General features: G+C 35.8%; 1 protein-coding gene across 1 annotated transcript in view; it reads right to left on the bottom strand.

The window, feature by feature from the left end:
- The window catches only part of ATGRIP (Golgi-localized GRIP domain-containing protein), a 62,497-nt gene extending 42,972 nt beyond the window's left edge, over positions 1–19,525 (bottom strand). The window contains exons 1-5 of the mRNA XM_086440793.1: positions 19,242–19,525; positions 18,293–18,777; positions 17,940–18,055; positions 8,967–9,136; positions 1,361–1,454 (exon numbers count right to left, since the gene is read on the bottom strand). Coding sequence (XP_086296919.1) covers positions 1,361–1,454; positions 8,967–9,136; positions 17,940–18,055; positions 18,293–18,743 — 831 coding nt within the window. The 5' untranslated portion in view covers positions 18,744–18,777; positions 19,242–19,525. The remainder of the gene's footprint in view (positions 1–1,360; positions 1,455–8,966; positions 9,137–17,939; positions 18,056–18,292; positions 18,778–19,241) is intronic.
- Between the last annotated feature and the right edge of the window lie 1,105 nt (positions 19,526–20,630).

Raw genomic sequence — 20,630 nt, forward strand, 5'->3', positions numbered from 1 at the left:
GAATAATCTTTGAGGACTTTGTTGTTAGGTGGGAGTTGGTTTGTAACCTTGTGGCTATTTATGGGTTTGTTCCCCATCTTTTGATTTGTTGTATTGGGGCCATCTCTTTGTCCCCGTTGGTTTGTAACCTTGTGGCTATTTATGGGTTTGTTCCCCATCTTTTGATTTGTTGTATTGGGGCCATCTCGTCCCCGCTTTTCCTTTTCATCAATAAAAATTTTAACTTATAAAAAAAATATAATATTATTTTTTTAATGCTATTTTATTAGTGGGACCCAAAAAAGTATTTTAGCATGTAGTATTTACCTAGGAAAGCACAAAAAGTTTATATTATGATTAGTTATGATTCATTTCTAATGTCAGTGGCACTATGATCATTCTAGCAAGCATTCAACAACTAAAAGTAAAGCTAACAATGAAAATTTCATACTTAGCTCATCAGGAAGGCCCATTAAGTGCCACAACAAACCCAAAGTCCAGTCCACTTTGGCCCACAAAAACCCAATCTACCAATAAACAAACTATTGGGTCATCTTCGTGCTGTTTGGGCCGCCTTAAAAAAGGGTTACATATATGTGCTTGTCAAACACCTTAATTGGAAGGTTTTTTTGCTATTGGTCAAATAAGTAACAACTGTGTCACGTGTTTGGTTATTCAAATGGGAGGTGAATCAAGACCAGGGAAGCTATGGCATCCCGACAGGGAAACGATGGACCCATGGGCCAATTTTTATTAGGACCTTAGGATACTAGCCTAACATTCTAGATTAGGCATCACTGTCCTACATCACATCCTCTCTTTCCATAATTGATACTCGGATGAGCAGATTCATCTCTTTGCAATTAGTGTTCTAGTAGTATGAGTCGCTATTTAGTGGTCAATAAGTTTGCAGAAAATTAATTGTGAGTTTCCATTATAAAGTTTTAATGAAGGGAATAATTGCTTGATTAGCAAGTTTCTAAATTTAGAAGGTTTTAAGTTGTCGGGATTTTCTTTATTAGAAGTGGATTTGATTAACCTCTTGATGAGTTCTCTAACCCTCTATCCAATATAACCTTAAAACCAGCACATTAAAATATTTTAATGAACCCATTAAAACCCTTAAATCATCATTTAAACATACTTTTAGTTGAAACCTTGTTGTCGTGCATTAATTCACAAGCATGAACAAGAAATCCATAGGTTTAGTTGAATGCTACACAGAAGCACTCACACTAACTACAGCAATGTCATAAACAGTAAGATTCTTAAGCTGTGATAAACACTACAAACTTACCAAGTCATGTTCAATAAAAGAGAGTTATGGTTATAAAATAAGAGAGCAACTTCAATCCTCGAAAATTAGTTAACAGAACCAAACCTCGTCTTTCTCAAAAAGAGTATGGTGTAACCCCTCAAGAGCGTTATCTTTGGCTTCTAATGAACGGCGCACTTCCTCACTGGTATCCCGCAGTCTGGAGTAATAACAATTGTTAGGATTAGGAAAGTTAATGACAACTCATAGGCTGAAATCATAAATGCGACATGTCAAACAGGATCATCATACATATGTTGATAGTGCAAATATTTACTGAAGTGAGAGAGCTTTCAGGAAAAGAATATGATTGTCTTATCCTCTATTTGCTTAACGAGTTCAGCTACAAACTCACATATTAGAGCATCAGTATCACTAATGAAAATCATTTGCGTTAACTGTCACAAATGATTTCCTGCACAGGGATAAAATAGATTTTCTTTCATTGGAGTTTAAGTAAAATGAGGGAAGGTTAGGAAAAGAAATTACAATTAGAAAAATCTAAAGGCGGGGTGAGGGGCTCTCAAGGAGAACTGCCATCAAAAATTACATATTCACTTATTTGAGTTATGTCCCTCAACAGAAGTTTCCCCGCTAAAAGAAAGAATAGATAGGAAACTCCCCTGAATTCAAGGACCAAACTCCAAACAATTTTGATTCAACCTTCTTTATAACATGATGGAAGGGTTCGTACTTATATTCAAGAATCCAATTGTTTCTCTCTATAAACACTCAAAACAGACTGCAAAAGGAAGAATTCTCCAAAGAATATCCACCTAAACTTGAAATTGATTACTGTTCCATCCTTGAATTAGCCATGTCAAAGTACTAGGCATAACTCATCAAGTAGCAGTCTCAAGAAAAAAATCCACATACAAGATGTGAAGGCACAATGGATAAGACAACTTAACATTTCACCACTATATTCTACTAACAGAACACATCGACCACAATCGTGTATTTATTAATCAACTGATCTACCACTACGATTACATCAATAGTGTCCACCAAAAGAAAAAAAAAATGCTACCTTCAGTGAAGCAGAATTACCCCACATAAATTTGCAAGAAAATAAAGGCCCCTTAATTCTCAAATGAAGCAAATGAGTGTAGTGAAATGCTTTCAGATTCCCACTTCCAAATGTGATTATTCTTTGCATCTTTTCAGATTCATCTTAATTCCTGGCCATAGAATCAGGAATTAATGGTGAGGTTCCATACCGGTGAAGTATTGGATCAATCGTATCTTGAGTGAGATGTTCACATCAGTCGTGACCCTCAACTCTCTATTATAGTACCCTGTCATTGAATGTGATATTATGAACTGTAATGTGTTTCAATTACTTACTTTGCTTTACGATTTCAATGTTTAAATATTTTTAATTATATTCTGATTATCAAAAACTGCATAATTTACCTATGCCTAGAATGCTTAGCCTGCATGTAGGTGACTACTATTTAGAATTGTAAGGTCTAAGCTTTCAAGAGAGGAGTTTGAGTATTCTTATTGAGAGTCTTGATACTAGAGTTAGGTTAGAGTCTTTTAGAGTTGTCTTTGTATATATGGACATAGTTCGTGTCGCTACTTTTTTTAGGTATATATGTCAGGTGTGATGATGTTTGAGTACACGTGTCTGTTTTCAATTCTTTTGGAGCAATGATCAGGTATGACATATGGTTATGTTATTTAAATTGCTTTGACTGTGTTATTTAATTATCATTGTTAGATTTTAGTCTCTTATATATTATTATCATTCTATGGGGTAAATATCATACTACTAAATTCAACTTGGGAATCATGGGGATTCGGGTTGAATTTGTGAGGTGTGACTAAAGCCTACTTCTTTCTCTTTCAGAAAATTTTGTACTCCATATTTCTCCAATACTGCTCCTTCTACCTTCAGGAATGACAAAGCATTCTGGATTTTAGGCATTTGGAAAGACATTTGCTTCTATCACTTGACTTCCTTTTGTACCACCATGGTTCAACCTCTGATGTGCATCTTTCTCAAAAAAAAAACTCCCACATGCTTCCATTTGATAAGTTCTTCCAAAACTTGAGCAAAGCAATTGACAATTGCTTCATCAAAGCATATAAGTTTTTGAGTCCCCCCCTTCCCACCACCGTTTTATATAGTTTTCTTTTCATAATATCCCATTTCACTTTCTACCAAATCAAACATTTTAGCATCATTACTCTTGTCTGAGATCTACCTTTGATCACAAATCACAAACTCCCTCTTTCCACGAAAAATGTTTTTGCTCATGCTTAACATACTAATGGGAATTACAACAGCTCACAACAAAGCCCAATCACCTGACTAGATTTAACATTCTGCAAAAAAACAACACTTGTGCCCATCGGGATCTTTTCCTTGGCATATATTGGTAGCATAAGCTAGAAAGAAATGTGAGTCATGTTCGGTAAACAAAAAAGTTTCGATCAACCTTTGTAATCTTGTGTGCCATCTAGAAGAGTACACGTATTCCAAAACCCCATAATGCTTTGAGGGGAACATTGTAAAAGTATAGTAAAAGAAGTATCAACAAAGGAAGGGGTCCAACAAAATTTGGTAAAAGAGTCTCTCGCAACTAGTTCTCAAAGATAAAGTCATAGAACCTTCCATCATAATATTACATATTTGTATATTATTTCGCCATGGAAAGAATGGATTAGATGTCAGAGCAGAATTTTCCACACTAGGCTACCAAACCAGCTATAGCCTAATGTGGAAGATTAGGCTAGCCTCCATGGACATTCAGCTCCCATACAACTGTAGCCATTTTTTTTTTTTTGTAGGTAAACATAATTTATTAAAAGGGGAAAAGATAATGTACAAGAAGAGGGGGACAAGATACCTAACCCAAAAGAAAGAGAAAATACAAAGAAAATCTTACCTATCAGACTAAACCTCGAAGTTACAAATCCTATCCCATCTAACAAGAAAATCTTCAAAAAATACAACTCTAAAGACCTTAAAAAGTTCCCCCAATATGTCAAGAAAGCTAACACCGAGTGCACCACAATATACACATCTGATTTTACCCCCTCAATAATCCTTTTATTTCTTTCCCTCCAAACAGCCCAAAAAATCATGAAGTGGGTAATGCTCCACAAAATTCTCTACGCTTTGCAAAAAGGGGAACCCCAGTACGCCTAACACACAAACAAATTTTTTAACGAGTTAGGGATACAACCTTAGATGCCAAACAACGAAAGAAAGTAATCCCAAATCTGTCAAGTAAACTTGCAATGAAGGAGTATGTGGCTTAGGGACTCCCCATCCTCTTTGCACAAGGCACAAAAATTCGAAAAAATCATACCTCTCTTAATAAGTTGATCCAAAGTCAGAAGGTGGCCGAAGCTAGATTGCCAAATAAAGATAGAGATCTTTGTAGGAACCTTCGTGCCTCAAATAGCTTTGGCTGGAGAAAAAATCTGCACGGCTTGAAACCTCGTCAAATGAAAGGAGCGAACTAAAAATGCCCCATCTTTCGACGCCTCCCAAAGCTTCTTGTCCTCATCATGAAGGCTATTGTAATACCCCGAATTCTAATTAGTATCTCGAGAAAATAAAATAGTGAAATTTGAAAAAATTCTAACCGAGGGACTTAAGGTAAAATACTCAAATTTTGTTCTGTCCATCTTTAACGAAATTTGACTTTGCCATTGGATTCAAAATGATCGAAAAACATACTTTACCCTGTAAGCACGCTCGAATTCGAGTTCGGACGGAAAAGTTACAAAATCCTCGAGTTCCGTTTTAGATATTTACCAAATAGGTAAACGATACTTTTAGAGATATAATTCGAGGAATCCGATTATACCATTAGATTCGTATCAATAAATAACCTGAAATAGAGTATAAGATTATCTAAATCGGCATTTGAAAAAAATATCTCCCGAAATAACGCTTACGTCCCATTTAAGTCATAAATATCTAAATTCTATTAGAAAAATCTGATTTCTTCTTATTCTCCTTTCCAAACAAAACTCATCCATTTTCCCTCAAAATTTGTAACTTAGATCTACACCGAACTAGAATGATTCAAGCTTTGCCGCAAGAAGAAGAGTTGTGCACGTCGTCAAGGACTATGTGTAGACGCAAAGAAATTCGATTTTCGCCGGAGGAAAAATTTGGAGATTGGCCGGAGACGATCTTAAACTCCGTTCAACAGTCGAATATAGCTCAAAGTAGGTTGCCTTCCCTTCTAACTTCTACTTATGCAAAAATTTCATAGAAAATCCATGCGATCTTCGATATATCGATTATTTCGTCACATTATAAATATTTGAACGTATTGGATCATGTTTGCATGGTTATTTTTTTATTTATTTTAGTTCATTTGATTTATTTGATGTATTTTATGTATTTTATGCATTTTATGAGTAGTATAAGGTTTGGATCGAATTTGGTCGAGTTTCAACGAAAAATCAGCAATTCGGAAAGTATCCAAACGTTGAGCTTGGTTCCAATTTTTTTTGTGTTGCTTCCATATAGTATGTATACCCATTTCCTACCTTTATTTCATTAAAAACAGTTAAGTATTACTTTAAGTTCTTTAATAAAATGAAGATTTTACCCCTCCCATTTCGAAACGTCGGGAATGGTTGTATAAAAAAAAAATAACCCGTTTTCAATTTCGACTTTGAAAAATCATTTTTTTCAACACTTAGCCAAATTTTCACAGATTTCCAGCTTTTACGTCTTATGGTTTTATCTTTGTTTCTGACTCTTTCGACTCAACCAAAACCACCGAATGGAATTGGTTGATGCTATATGGATTTCGAATTACTTTAAAGGTGAAATTACTTTGATAGATATGTAAGAAATTAGATGATAGATTGATCGATTTAATTGATGGATGGATAGAAAGAACATATATTCTCGACTGATTAATGGGACAGTGCCTCCAATTCTACGTAGTGGCTATGCCACGTAAAACGTGAAGATAGATAGAAGGATGAGATGGTTGATGGATGGAAATGACAGCTAATTGTCACTAGAGGGCACTACCAGACTTTGTTTATATTTTCGATTAAAAGAAATGATATATTATATACAAAATAAACTATTTTGTTTACCAACAAAGGTTGGTAGAAAACCCATAAAGAGCGACGCGTTGCTGTGTATCCGGAAGCGGCGAGTCAATCTAGGATAGCGCTAGATGTCATATGTTCTTCGGTAGTATGAGATACCTTAGAGCATATTACAACTTATGAGATTCGGAAATTTCTCCTACTTATTTCCTGGGGAACGTTATGTGTAAAAGCAGTCTCTGTATAATGTAGAGGTAGGCGGGGTTCACATGCATTGCCTCTTGATAGGCTTCGACACGAGGGGTCTCCTGGGCTAGTTAGTGATCACTGTTAGTCTGTAGTTGTCAAACGGTCGACCTCACAGTTAATTGAACTCAGTATTGGGTTATTAGTCAACGGCCAGTCTGAGCCAGATAAATAGTCATCAAGCTGTGGTATGCTAGACTGGCCATAAAATCATATTATAACGATGGGATTCCACGTCAAATTGGAAGTCTGGAATAACGAATTGCCATAGCCAAGGCGGTTATATCGGCGTGTTCCTCTGCTCTCTTATCGACTACACCGCCATGTTCTTATTATGTATCTTTTCCTTATTTTGTGATGTTTGATAGATGTTTTTATTTGAAAGATGCATAGGTTACTTTAAATGATAAAAATGATAGGTTGAAATTATTTAATTGTTTATTGAGTATGCTTAGACATTTATCGTTGTTACATTATGAAAAACTTGCATTCAAATGATTACTTTTGAAGAGCCATTCTTTGAGGAGTCTTTTGAGGAGGTCCTCGAGGAGGATCAAAATTGATGTCTTGCCGCCACCGTGTCTTTGAGGATTAGTAGAGGATCCTAGCAGTTTTCGCTTGTAGATAAGAAACATATTAGTTTAGAAATTTTTGTAACCTGATGTATTATGAGACTGAAGATCTTGACTTATCAGTGTTTGTCAATTTCTTCCGCTTACTCTAGACTCTCGTATAGATGTTAGTTAAATGTTTATTCTGCTGCGTATATTTTCTTTTCCATTAGTATTATTATTTGTGAATGTTCTATCAGGTTGTGTGATTGATTACCTCACACCTCGAGATTCTGACTGATGAATCATAGGGATTCGTGTTGGGATTTCGGGGCGTGAAAGTTATGATGAAGCCTCTTTTAGCCATTTTTTAGTATTTCAATAATGACCTTCGACCAGCAAAGTTTCCCCAAAACTATGTTTGAAATTCTAAGGCCTTGAAGTTCTTCAAAATTTGGCTTGTCCAAGTTCGCCTCCATGTATAGGACTAAGAAGCTTTCAAAATGATGCAAGAACATCTCCATGCTAGTAGGTGGCCCACAAGGTGGGGTTCGTTGGTGGGATGGCCCACGAGGTTAGACCCGGTGCTGTGGTTGGCCTACGAGATGTGGCCCACTAAAGGGAAAGGCTTGACCAGGTACTATGGGCTATGAAATAAAGAAATTAATCTTACGCCCATCATTAGTCACGGATTTTTGTTAAGTATCGGTTAATGACATATCAAATTGGTATCAAAGCAAGTCCCTTATTCAAGTCTCGTTCATAAAGTGATTGAATGATGCAGGAGCATCTCCAGGGAAGCGAGGTCATGTGATGGGGGGGCCCACAAGTTGGGGCATGCTCGTGGGTTGGCCAATCAATTGGAATCCTGTGATAGAGGTCGTCCACAATATGGAGTCAACTATGGGGGAGGGTTGACCGGGCTCTGGGCTATGAAATAAATGTCTTGCATCACACGATTCACCATGATCATTATGAAAGACACCAATTCTAGATATAGTCATGTAGTCAATTCCATCAAAGTTAAGCTTAATCCACCCAATATCCTATATTGATAAGAAAAGATTTACACAATCATATAATTATATAAGAGGCATGCCAATAAAAAAAACCTACTTAAGGACAAAGTGGATAGATTGGATATTTAATATGGACTCACTCCTAAAAGCACCAAGGAAAAAACATACTAGCTTGCAAAAGAAGGTGTTTCTAAAGGTTTTGTACATTAGAGAAAAAATTTCTAAGTTCTCCCTCTTCCTTTTTCTTTCTTTTCAATAAAATGTCATCATTACTTAAAGAAAAAAAATTATTTTGCCATTAATAGTAGTAATCTCCTTATTACAAATCAAAAACAATTCTCGGTCAAATAAATTTCTTCTAAACACCAAAATCCAAATAATATTCTCATTTCTTTTATACTAGTAGCAATTATCCACCAACAATTTTTTCACGGCAACTTGCCAAAAACAATCTTGGAAAAATATCACATAATATCACACTCAATTTTTCAAAAACATCTCTAACATATTACCAGTTCACAAATCTAACACATTCGGAAAAAAAAAAAAAACAGGTTTGATTAGAATGAAAGAATTCCGATAACTTCTAAAAAAACGCCCATATAAAAACTGATGCTGCCCTTCATAGGAGGCAAATGTAGATTCGAGATGGTATGATATTTAATGAAGTCAAACACAAGCATAACTGTAATTCAAAAAAAGCAAAATTTTCAAACAACACTTAAACTAAAACTATTATCCTAGATGAATAATAAATATGTTATTTGTTTCATATGCACAAACCAACCCCAATATGCATTTAGTGGGAAATTGTACTTAGTGTTTGCAATTCGTAATTGTTGCCTCTCCACATCCAATGTTCGCAGTGCTTCATTTGCTTCTTGTCGCGTGCGTTCCAGTTCTTGTTGCAAGGATGATTGTTGGGATGACGCTTGCTCAACCATCTCGCTCACGTCACGAAGGCGTGCCTCAAGGTCATCTTTTTCCTATAAAAAAAGCTCTTGTCAAGAAATGAACTCAATTAAATACAAATTTAATCTATTTTGAGTAATATTTTTCTCAAGTTAAACAATTTTAAAGCGTATAACTTAAAAATAATAATTTATGATGCCAAGTAACAAAGGTCCACAAGGCAACCTATACACAAGCAGGGTGACCCTACAAAGCATTTTAATGTTCCTGAAAGAAGACCTAGATATGCAAAATGGAACTCCTATCAAGAGTAACATTTGGGAATTTGACAAGACCACAATTCAACACAGAAAGATATGATGGGTAATACTTAGTTGTTTAATTGATATTCAATTTGAATGGTATTGATTGCCTAGGATAAATCCTAGGTCTACAAAGGCGCATTTGAGATGGCTAAGTTACAGTCAATAAAGGGAATGTAGACCTCAGTCTTATTGGAGCTTAGTCATTTCGATTTTTTTGTCTTTGAATCTCTCTGAGTTAGTTTAGCCATTTTAAAATAGCAATTGAGTTATTTTATTGATCACATATTAGGTTGAGAGAAAAAGAGGTGATTTATTTATTATTGGAGAATAGGCATATTCCTGGCATGTAGATTTGCAATGAATAATGCATATATCCATTTTAACAACTGCAGAACCATAAGAATACCAGCACCAAGACAAAATGCCAACAATAACAAGGGATCAAATCACACATAATGACAAAACTCCATCGAAAAGACCGATTACACTAACTAAAATCCAAACAAGTAAAGAAATTATACATCAATGAGTTACGGGTACTTGTCACTAAAAAAAGAAATAATATAATACAAAGAGGCAAATGAGGGGCAAAACATATACCAATTTCTATCAATTAAAGTCTAAAAGATTATGTCTCATTACCTTATAAGTTTTACTTTTGGTGCATTTTTTTTTATAATTGTAAATAGCATTAAACATAGCAAGAAACATACGAAAGGGGGTCGAGGAGAACTATTGAGACGAACAACAGGTAACACAACTTTTGCATGAGAGATGACCATTAGAGCCGAGTCAACATGACATCCAGTGGCTATGCCTAGAAAACACAAAGAATGGCTCAGAATCTTCTTGCTTCCGCTTGGTTGCAACTCTGTCCCTACTACAACAATCCTCTGCTTGAAATCCCTTAATCTTCGATCAACCTTTCGCCTTCCTGGATAATGAAAATCAACGATACCACTATGATGACCCTAGCCACTACATGAACGTGACCTCAAGCACATGAATTTTTGCAACTTTGATTTCACACATATTGGGATCAATATGTGAGATTATTCGGAAAATGTTGAATGTGCAAAGAGGAATGTGCAAATTGTTTGAAATGGCAGTCAAGTTTGACATGGAATGTTAGGGACTTAAGTTAAACCGCAAGGAGAATAGCAATGAAAGAACTAATCAAATCTGGGAAACTACATATTGTAACAATCTACGAATCCAAATTGAAAGAGGTGAACAAATTAATTATTTGAGAAGTGTGGGGCCCTGGCAAAGGAGGGGTACCATTACCAACCATAGGTTGGTTCTTCGAGAGGCATCAGTCATGTGAATTGTGGAACAAGAATTATATAACCATATCAAATCAGTTGATTGGGGCATGAGCATTCTAAGCTTCAATATCATGCAAATGCATCCACGAAGACTTCTCTTAATAAGGGACGAAAAGCGACATCAATTTTGGGAGGAGCTAGATGACATAGCTAACAACTGGGTTAGACCATGGTATGTGGGGGGAGATATTAATGTATTAGGTTCACTTAAGAGAAAGGGATGATGAGCTAACAAGCAATATACTGTCATTTGGAGATTTTTTTAAACCAAAAAATTTACCAATGGATCTATCGTCGAAAAGAAGACACGTTACAGAGTTGAACCGCCAAGAAACACAGAATGTTGAGGTTGGATAGGTTTTTTGACGAGGACATCACCTAGTTTTAGTATTTTAACACTTAGTTTTAGTATTTGGTCTTCTTAAATTTTTGTCGAACTGTTAGTCAGTAGTAGTTTTATTAATTAGGGGTAGCTAAGTCTTTTTTATTTTATGTTTAAGTGAGAGGTCTAGGATAATGCTTATTGCTTAATATATGTGAAAGACTCAATTTTATTACTTGTTTTTGAAGAATGAAAGACAGTTATCTTGGATTTTTCTTGAATTAGCTAGTGACGGCAAACTTATAAAATAAAAAAAAAATGTTTCATGCTTTGGTGGATTTTATTTATGATCTCTAAATTCATTTTAGAGTTCATTGCATTGTCCTGCTTCAAATTTGGTATCAGAGCCAAGGTTTAGCTTTAGTTGTAATTGCATTCAAAGTAGGTCCCATTGCATTGCACCTAGTCTAGGAAACTTAAGAGTCGACAATGTATGCTCAAACGTCGTGGTAAACCCTACATGTCAGCCAATGGATACCAATCAGTTAGCCCTTCTACCTCTAAACCTTCAAAGGGCTTTAGTTGGGAAAAGAACTTCTCTTGAGGAGACGCTTATCTGCAACCAGAAAACAAAACAAGGTACCAATGCAAGCATGGTAGATAGAATGGGATCATAATAGCACAGAAGAAGAAAGAGATACCAAGATAAAGAAACGAAAGGTAAGGGATCTAAAGACAGACATTCCATCGGGTAGGAACAAATTCAGAAAGGGCCAAGTTCCCTACTAAGAACCTTACCAATACCTGTTGAAGGAAGATAGGGAGACTCAGTCAACCGAAGATCCTCTTAAAGCCTTTTCCTGACCAGCTCAATTGGAACCAACGTGCAAACAATGCTAGAAACTTGCACCAACTTAGCCCCAACTCCCCCTGAATTCTTATCCATCATCGAACACCCTTTTTCCCCCAAATCTATACCCCAAATCTACCCACCAGGTGAACCTTTTGAAGCCAACTTTGCCTAAGAAAAAATTTCTGAAAAAATCATTGACTATGAGAGTCATCAAAAACTAATCCAGCCCCTTCCAAAATAGGGAAAAAATTAAAGTCCTTGATCAAAACTCTAGGCTTTGGCCCAACCTAACAGCCTAACTAAGCCCCCAACCAAATCTACAACATCCTCTAGCCCAAGACTTTTCAATTTACCCAACATCCCTAGGCCAAAAGATTTTTTGATCCACTTCCAATTCGCAAACCGGCCCATGGGCCCCCAAGTCCAGCCCGAAAGAGACGATCTAGGTTTCACTATCAGGCTTGAAACCTTTAGCACTAAAATTCAATGCTCAACCCTAAAATGGTCTCCACATGTCTCAGATCTACTATGCCACGAATTCCTACAACCAGATCTTGATCAATTACATATTTGAGCCTCGCCCTACTTCCTACGCAAAATGCCTCTTCTATCTAAAACTTTGGGCCACTCAAGTCACACCCTCATAAGCATTTTCCACGTGTCGAATATTGACGGATTTACTCCCTAAAGGGGATAAATCCTGGTCCTCCAAACCATGCAAAGCACCAGAACCAAACCCAACCCCTTTAGTTATAGTACTTATGCCACATGTCACCATACCCTTCCACGTGCCTCGCAACGAATTTGAAATCATTCCTCCCGCTCGAAAACCCACTTGTAACCTTTTTTTAAATTAATGACTTTTTACATCCAGGGTCCAATAACACCAAGTTTGAGTTGATAACTTCATGGCTCTTCTTCTCCAACTGACCCTAAACAGCCTGGCTCAACGCTGCAATGTCGCAAAGTAAATCCGGTCGCACCTCGGTGTTAGACACTTCCGCCTTAAGGACTAAATCTTTCAACAAGTCAACGACAACCCTATACTTCAAATTTCCACAAACCACCTCCAAACTCCTAGGGATTTTTGCAGCACAAAGACCCACCTTTAAGATTGCTACATCCAGCTTGCCCAACTTCAACGTTTTGTCCTCAATCTCCTTTAAACCTACCCCCCCCCCCCCAATGACTCACCTAACTCAACCAGAGAATCTTGATTCCAAAGGAAGAGGGGTAAACCCCTAAGGCTAAGCCAAGACTGGGTTACCTGGGCGTACCACCTGCTCAAGGACACCACTCCTTCGAGATAATTAAAAATTTTAAATGAGCACAAAGAGGCTTGGGCCCTGAACAAAGAACCACACTTTTGAATTTAAGCAGAACAACCTCCTAGGGGAACACGCCAAACCTTCAAGTAAAAATTGGAGCTCAACCCCATCATAGAGATCAATCGAACTTTCGCAGACCACAACCCTTTTCCAAAAGTTGAATCCCTTTTTACTCGAAACAAATGAACTGCCAGGGAGCCTCACAGGCCTTGGCTTGAGATCCTTTGCCTGAACCTTCTCAAGCCTCTCCCTACCTTTCTCCACCCTTTCCACAACCGATGATTGAACAATTCCACCCCTCTCTATTTCAAGCACCTTCCCCAGAGGTTCTAAAGATTTTTGAACGCAAACCTTGACACTAGCCCCACCACTAGAATTGAAGTCAACTTTCTCTAAGGTAAGAAATATTTGTTCTTTATGAGAAGGTAAGAAAATGAATTTTCTTCACACTTCATATTGTTCATAAACTAATAGAAATATTCGCTCTCGAATTTTTTTATGAGAAACCTCTTGAAGAGGTAGTTCATCATGAAGATGAATTTTTAAGAGAAACCTCTTGTAGAGGACATCCTGGAGATAATTTTTCTTTCAATATCCATAGCCAAAACCTGAAATTTTGATGATCTACAAGATCAAGTTAGAGGATTGGGACCTGAAGTCCTCTAACCTTTATATATTAAACCAACTTGAACTAGAAATTCAATGATTTTATGTGTAAAACCAGAAGTTCTCACAATCACATAGTAAATGTTAGAACCTAAAGTTCTATCGAAATTCTGAATATTTTGAAGAGTCAATAAGGACCTGAAGTTCCTTAATCATTGATCTTAATAGAACCAGAAGTTCTATAAAATTAAATAGTTGTGTGTTTATTGAATTTATTTATTTTTATGAGCCTATTTTTAATCATGGTTATTTTTTAATTCATTTCATAAGTTTAATTATACATTCTTTATTGAACAATTCCTAGACAACAACATAAAAAAGGGGAATGACAAATATCGCTAAGTTTAAGTTCAAGGCTCTTGAGCTATCAAGAGAAAATTATTTGTCCTGGATATTGGATGTAGAGATCCACCTCCAATCTCATGAACCTTTGACAAGTGATGTGTTTACCGCTAGATTTGTAGATTGTCCATTTGATGAAATAGTTTTCCCGTCATTAGGGGGAGAACAGAACATTGCTGTAGAATGACAAGAATTATCACGGAATACTTCCACCTTGCCTCATTTAAACACTCATATTGCTAAATGTGAAAATGAGGTACGAAGAATACTACATCTCTAGGATATTGCAAATCAAATGCCAGATGCATTTAATGATGTAGTCAAAGCAACTAAGTCATATGTGTCAGCTGCAAATGTGACAGCTCAAATCTATATCCTTGTAAGACAAACTTCAAATGAATTTGTTGCAAGCCAAAAGTATGGCAAACTTATAGGTTCTAAATACTCAGTTCCCCAGAAGCAAAGGTCAAATGAAAAATCATGCCCTAATAACGTTCCAAAAGGGATAATACGTAATGCTCCAAAAGAGGTTATAAACAAAAGATCCACTTTCTCTAAAACCCCAGAAGAGGTTGTTGTCTTAGAAATGACACAAGTCTCTGAAGTGACTATGTAAACCCTGAAAGAGGCAAAGGTACCAAATAATAATGAGATCTCTATGTTTTATACATATTCAAGAGAAATGTGGGATCACAAAGAGATGATCATTGATGATATGTTCTCATGTGTAGTAGTTATTAAAATCTCTAAGGGATATTGAACCACATGGCATGAATGAATGTGGGATCACAAAGAGATGATCATTGATGATATGTCCTCATTTGTAGTAGCTATTAAAATCTCTAAGGGCGATGATGATACTGAACCACATGGCATGAATTAATGTCGACAAAGAGATGACTGGCCAAAATGGAAAACTGTTATTCAAGCAAAACTAGATTCTCTTGAAAAGCGTGATGCATTCGAACGTATAATACAAACACCAAATAATGTTAATCTTGTAGGATACAAATGGGTATTTGTACGAACAGGAAATAAGAAAACTGAAATTGCTAGATATAAAGCACGTCTTGTGGCACAAGGTTTCCTATAGAAACCCAAAATTGACTATAAAGATACATACTCTTTCAGGATGCAATAATGTTCCGCTATCTAATAAGTGTCATAGTTTTTGAAAAACTTGACATGAGACTTATGGACGTAGCAACTACACACTTCTACGAGGATTTAGACATTGAAGGACTTAATTTGCCTGAAGCAAAGCCAAAGAGTATGTACTCGATAAAGTTAAAACGATCATTGTAAGGTTTAAAACAATCCAGAAGAATGTGGTACAATCGTCTTAGTGAATACTTAGCAAAGGAAGGGTACAAAAACAATCCCATTTGCCCATATGTCTTTATCAAGAAATTTAACAAAGGATCTATTATTTTAGCAGTTTATGTCGATGACATAAATTTAATTAAGCCTCCTAAAGAACTCAGTAAAATTGTTGACTACCTGAAAAAGGAATTTGAAATGAAATACCTTGAAAAAACAAAATACTATTTTGGTCTACAAATAGAACGCAATACTAGTGGAATATTAATCCATTAGTCAAAATATACAGAAAAAGTTTTAAATCTTTTTAATATGGACAAAGCACATCCACCTAGTACACTGATGGTTATCCGGTCTCTAGATGTTAAGATCCATATTGTTCTAAGGAGGATGAGACAATCCTTGGTCCAAAAGTACCATATCTAAGTGTTATTGGTGCATTGTTAAATTTAGCACAATGCACGAGACCTGACATAACATTCTCGGTCAATCTTTTGGCAAGATATAGTTCTACACCAACTCACAAGCATTCGAATGGTGTTAAACATATTATGAGATACCTTTGTGGAACAACTAATATGGGTTTATTTTATTCTGATGATAAATTTAACAAACCACATCTAGTTGGTTATGCAGATTCAGGTTATATCTTTGATCCCCATAAAGGACAAATCATAGACAGGTTATGTTTTTATTAGTAGTAATGCAGCTATCTCATGGCATTCTACTAAACAAACATTGGTAGCTACTTTCTCCAATCATTCAGAAATACTGGTGCTTCATGAAGTGAACTGAGAATGTGTTTGGCTGAGATCCCTAATTTAACATATACAAATTACTTGCCAACTAAATGTTCCAACTATTATCTATGAAGACAATGTTGCTTGTATCGCTCAAATCCAAGAAGGTTACATCAAGGGAGATAGGACTAAGCACATTTCATCAAAGTTCTTTTACAAGCATGAACTCCAAAAGAGACATGAAGTTGAAGTCAAACAGATCCGCTCCAATGATAATCTTGCGGACCTCTTCACCAAAACCTTCCCAAAGTCAATTTTTCAAAAGATGGTGCTCGAAATTGGCGTGCGACTGTTTAATAATCAAACAAATTGAAATTTGATGTTATCAAGGGAAGTAACTAATCGGGAGGCATCCTTCCATTTAATAGCACCTTAGGATGGCATAACCTTAAAGTGGATGGTGAGGTCCAAACAAGGAAAAACTTACAGTGGATACTTAGGCACCCAGAGATGAGGAAAGGCTTAGCTAGCTACGAAATGCTTCGAGGAGTTGAAAATAAGCATAGATCCGGAGATTCCCGAATATGTCAACCTTTCAAACTACAGCTAAATCTATGGGCAGGGAAGAAACAACCTAGCGAACTGAAACATCTTAGTAGCCAAAGGAAAAGAAAGCAAAAGTATGCCATTTTAGGAAATATGCGCACTATACTCTTTTTTCCTTTAACTAGTTTTTATCCCAATGGATTTTCCAGTAAAGGTTTTTAACGAGGTGGCATTAAGTGCATCCAACACCAACTCAATGGTCCTAAAGAACGTTGTACTCTTTTTCCTTTGCATTGATTTTTTACCTACTTGGAGTTTCCATGGCAAGATTTTAATGAGGCAACCATCATTGAGTGGTAGACATCCAAGAGGGAGTATTGTAAATATTCTTAATTATAGTCATCCAAGGGGGAGTGTTATAAATGCATACATGCATTGTGGATGACCACATGATGACAATTCTTCTTAACCTCCACCTCTTTGTATGCCATGGTAATTGAAGGTAACTCTTAGCTTTTCATCTCCCTCTCATTATTGGTGTAATCCTATAAATATAGGTGTTGACAACATGAATGATAAGAGAGTTCTTGAAAAAAAATTTCTCTCACACTTTGGTGACTTGCAATTTCTCTTAGATCTCTTAGTTTTACAACATCTTGCAATTTTTCTTAGTTTTAAAACATGATCGTGATTATTAATTTATCTTGATTTTACTTAATATATATTTCATTCCTTACTTTTTATTTAAAGAATCAGACTTAAACATAATTAAAATGACAAATTATAATATACGTTTACGAATCTATGGGTTTTGGTCTTGTCAAAGACACTATGTTTGACACCTTGTATCCATGTGTTAGAATGCCACATTATCAGTGTCATTGTTTCATAGCTCAAATAGATCAACATATGAGCATCAACAAAGACCATCATCTTAAAACGAACTTTCAGCTTCCACAATTACAATAAAATAAGTACAGATAAATTAAAGTATAAAATGAAATCCAATACTCAATTCTAACAGAATGTGCATCTTCAACTTCTAACCAAGACAAGACAGGCAATATGTGACAGTGATAACAAAGTAGGAAGTCTGAAGTTAAATGACTGCCAGAGATATCATTTACCTTTTGCATCTCTTGAATACGCTGTTTTGCTCTTTTGTGAAGCCTCCCAAACTTGGAGTCAAGTTCATTGAATTTATCATCACGCTCTTTTATTTCTTGGTCCATCTTTTGTTGAGCTACAAAATTATAACAATTAAGCCTTCAATTTTGACACTTAGGAACAACAGATTAAATATAGGTTCTTGCAAAAGCAACATTATGAAAATTGATGATGTGCCAAAAAACATAGTTAGCTTTTCTATTATATATAAGTATTTGGAAGTGAACCAACACTATGACATAACGCACACACGCGAATAACCAAATACACAGTATCTTGAAGTTGGTATCAAGAATTGAAAAAACCATCTAACCTTCAGCAAGCTTAGTGGAAAGCTCTTGGGCTTTCGCATCTGCCTCGAAGAATGCCGCACGAAGATGCTTCAAAGCATCCTCTGCAGCATTTTGCATCTGTTTTTGCTCCAAAAGCTCTCTATTCAAAGATTCTATCTTTTCATGAAGCTCATTCGTGTCTTCAAAGGCCCCACCTTCATGCCCAATGATTTCTTTTGTTTTATGATTGGAAGCTACCACATTAGATTCCAAATGCAGATTCTTCAACCCTTCAAAATGAGCTTTTAAATACTCATTCTGAAAATTGAGTTCGATAACCATTTGTAAAAGCTGATCATGAGTATCATCATCATCACAAACCCCATTTTCCTTGTAGTTCCCATCAAACAAATGTTTCCCTGATTTTATTGCATCCTCCTCCTCTTTATGACCTTCTGGCATTCCATCAATCATCGGTTCCAGTGTCGACATTCTTCTTCACTTTCCTGACTTCATCAATTGGATACTGACGACAAAACACACACACGCCATTCCAGTAAATATGAACAATCAAAAATTACTTTCAATCCAAATTCACAATGCAACCAAATTTATTTAATTTTTTTAAACATTCATTGGAGTGAGTGAACTAGGATCAGATTCTAGTGCCTTATGTTCTTACCATTGACCACCAGACATTATGAATTTTTCATTTGGTTTTTATTCCAACAGAGGTTCCTCTCCGCACAAGTCACAATGAAAATCAGTCTCATACTCTTATCCCAAAAAATAATACCAATTAAATTAAAATTATAATATCCCTTAAATTCAATAACTCGCCCTCTGTTTCTTCGAGTTGTTTAGTAACAAATAAACAAGATCAGAGCGAAATTTCAAGATATTTTAGGGAAAAAATAAGTAATCAAAGAAATAATAGATATTCGAAAGAAAAGAGCGAGATTCAGCCAAAAAAAAAAAACAAAAACTGACCTGGTAAATGCGATCGAACAGTTAAATTTCACGAGATTAGATTGCTCCAAGGTTTATTGAATCCAGTAAATAAATCTGGCGTAACCCTAGTTTAGTGATAATCAGGGTGGGTTTCACTGTCTAGTGTTCTTCTCCGTCTAAGAGAATAATAGATTTGATGTTAGATCGCATCGCAGGTCTTCCTCCTGAGGCCCTGGTCTCTCTCATACGAATATGATGGATGCTCTTAACATGCAATCTGTGCTGACGGAAGAGAGGTAGATTAGTCCCTTCTACAGTTTAGGGGCAGTAGAAGGTGGCATGTGCTGTAATTTAAAATATTTATTTGATGGGTTTTTTATTATTACATAGTAAAATATGGATATTTTTGTAATTTTGAAAATTAATCATCGTGATTCTTATTATACGATGGATTGCAATTTTCATAAATAAAAGGCTGATTGCTAACGAGGGCAGGGAATAGGGAGTAAATATGATAATTTCATGGGTAGAGGAGTGAAAACCTGGTGTTTCTATTTGACTTACGATTCTCGACTTGTTAGTTCTAGCCGACTTGAGACAAGTGTTGGATTGGTATTGCTTGTGGTGGATGACTTGAAAGGGGACTAGGGGACCAGGGGCATTGGTAGCCTATGATTTACCATTATTGGAATAAAGAGAGACTAAGGTAGTGTTTGTTTGCGCTATTTTTCAGGGTTTATTGCTGAAAAAAATTAAATTCAGCACTTTTTATTAAAATAGCGCGTTTGTTTACTCTATATTTTCAGCGCTTATTGCTGAAAATAAGTGAAAAAAATACAGCACTATTTTGATGCTGAAAAAAAGTGTTGAAACGGTAAGCACTTCGTTTTTTTCAACACGGACAAGTATGCCTTTCATTTTTTTTAGCACGGACAAGTATGCCCTTATTCTTAAAAAGGATATTACTTCTTATATCACATGGATAAGTATATAAGCACCCCCACAAATTAATAAACCCACACCATAGCAAAATTATTTTGTCTTATATTGGTTAAATGTTTTGGAATGAGTTGATTTTTGGTGAGGATGATCTCCTTATTAATATATATAAGCACCCCACAAATTAATAAACCCACACCATGGCTAAATTATTTTGTCTTATATGGGTTAAAGGTTTTGGAATAAGTTGATTTTTTATGAGGATGATCTCTACAATGAGGAGATCATCCTCACCAAAAATCAACACATCCTGAAACTTTTAACCCTATCAAAACAAGTTCAAGAACTATAATTCGTCCCTTTTTTTTTTTAAACTATTTTTGACGAGTTAGAAATTTTAAAATGGACTGATTTTTGGTGAGGATGATCTCTAGACCATATAGACGATCCTCACTAAAAATTTACTCATTTTAAAAACTTTAACCTATA

This window comes from Akebia trifoliata, chromosome 4 (genome assembly GCF_017979445.1).
Source record: "Akebia trifoliata isolate Shusen 1 chromosome 4, ASM1797944v1, whole genome shotgun sequence".
Lineage (NCBI taxonomy): Eukaryota > Viridiplantae > Streptophyta > Magnoliopsida > Ranunculales > Lardizabalaceae > Akebia > Akebia trifoliata.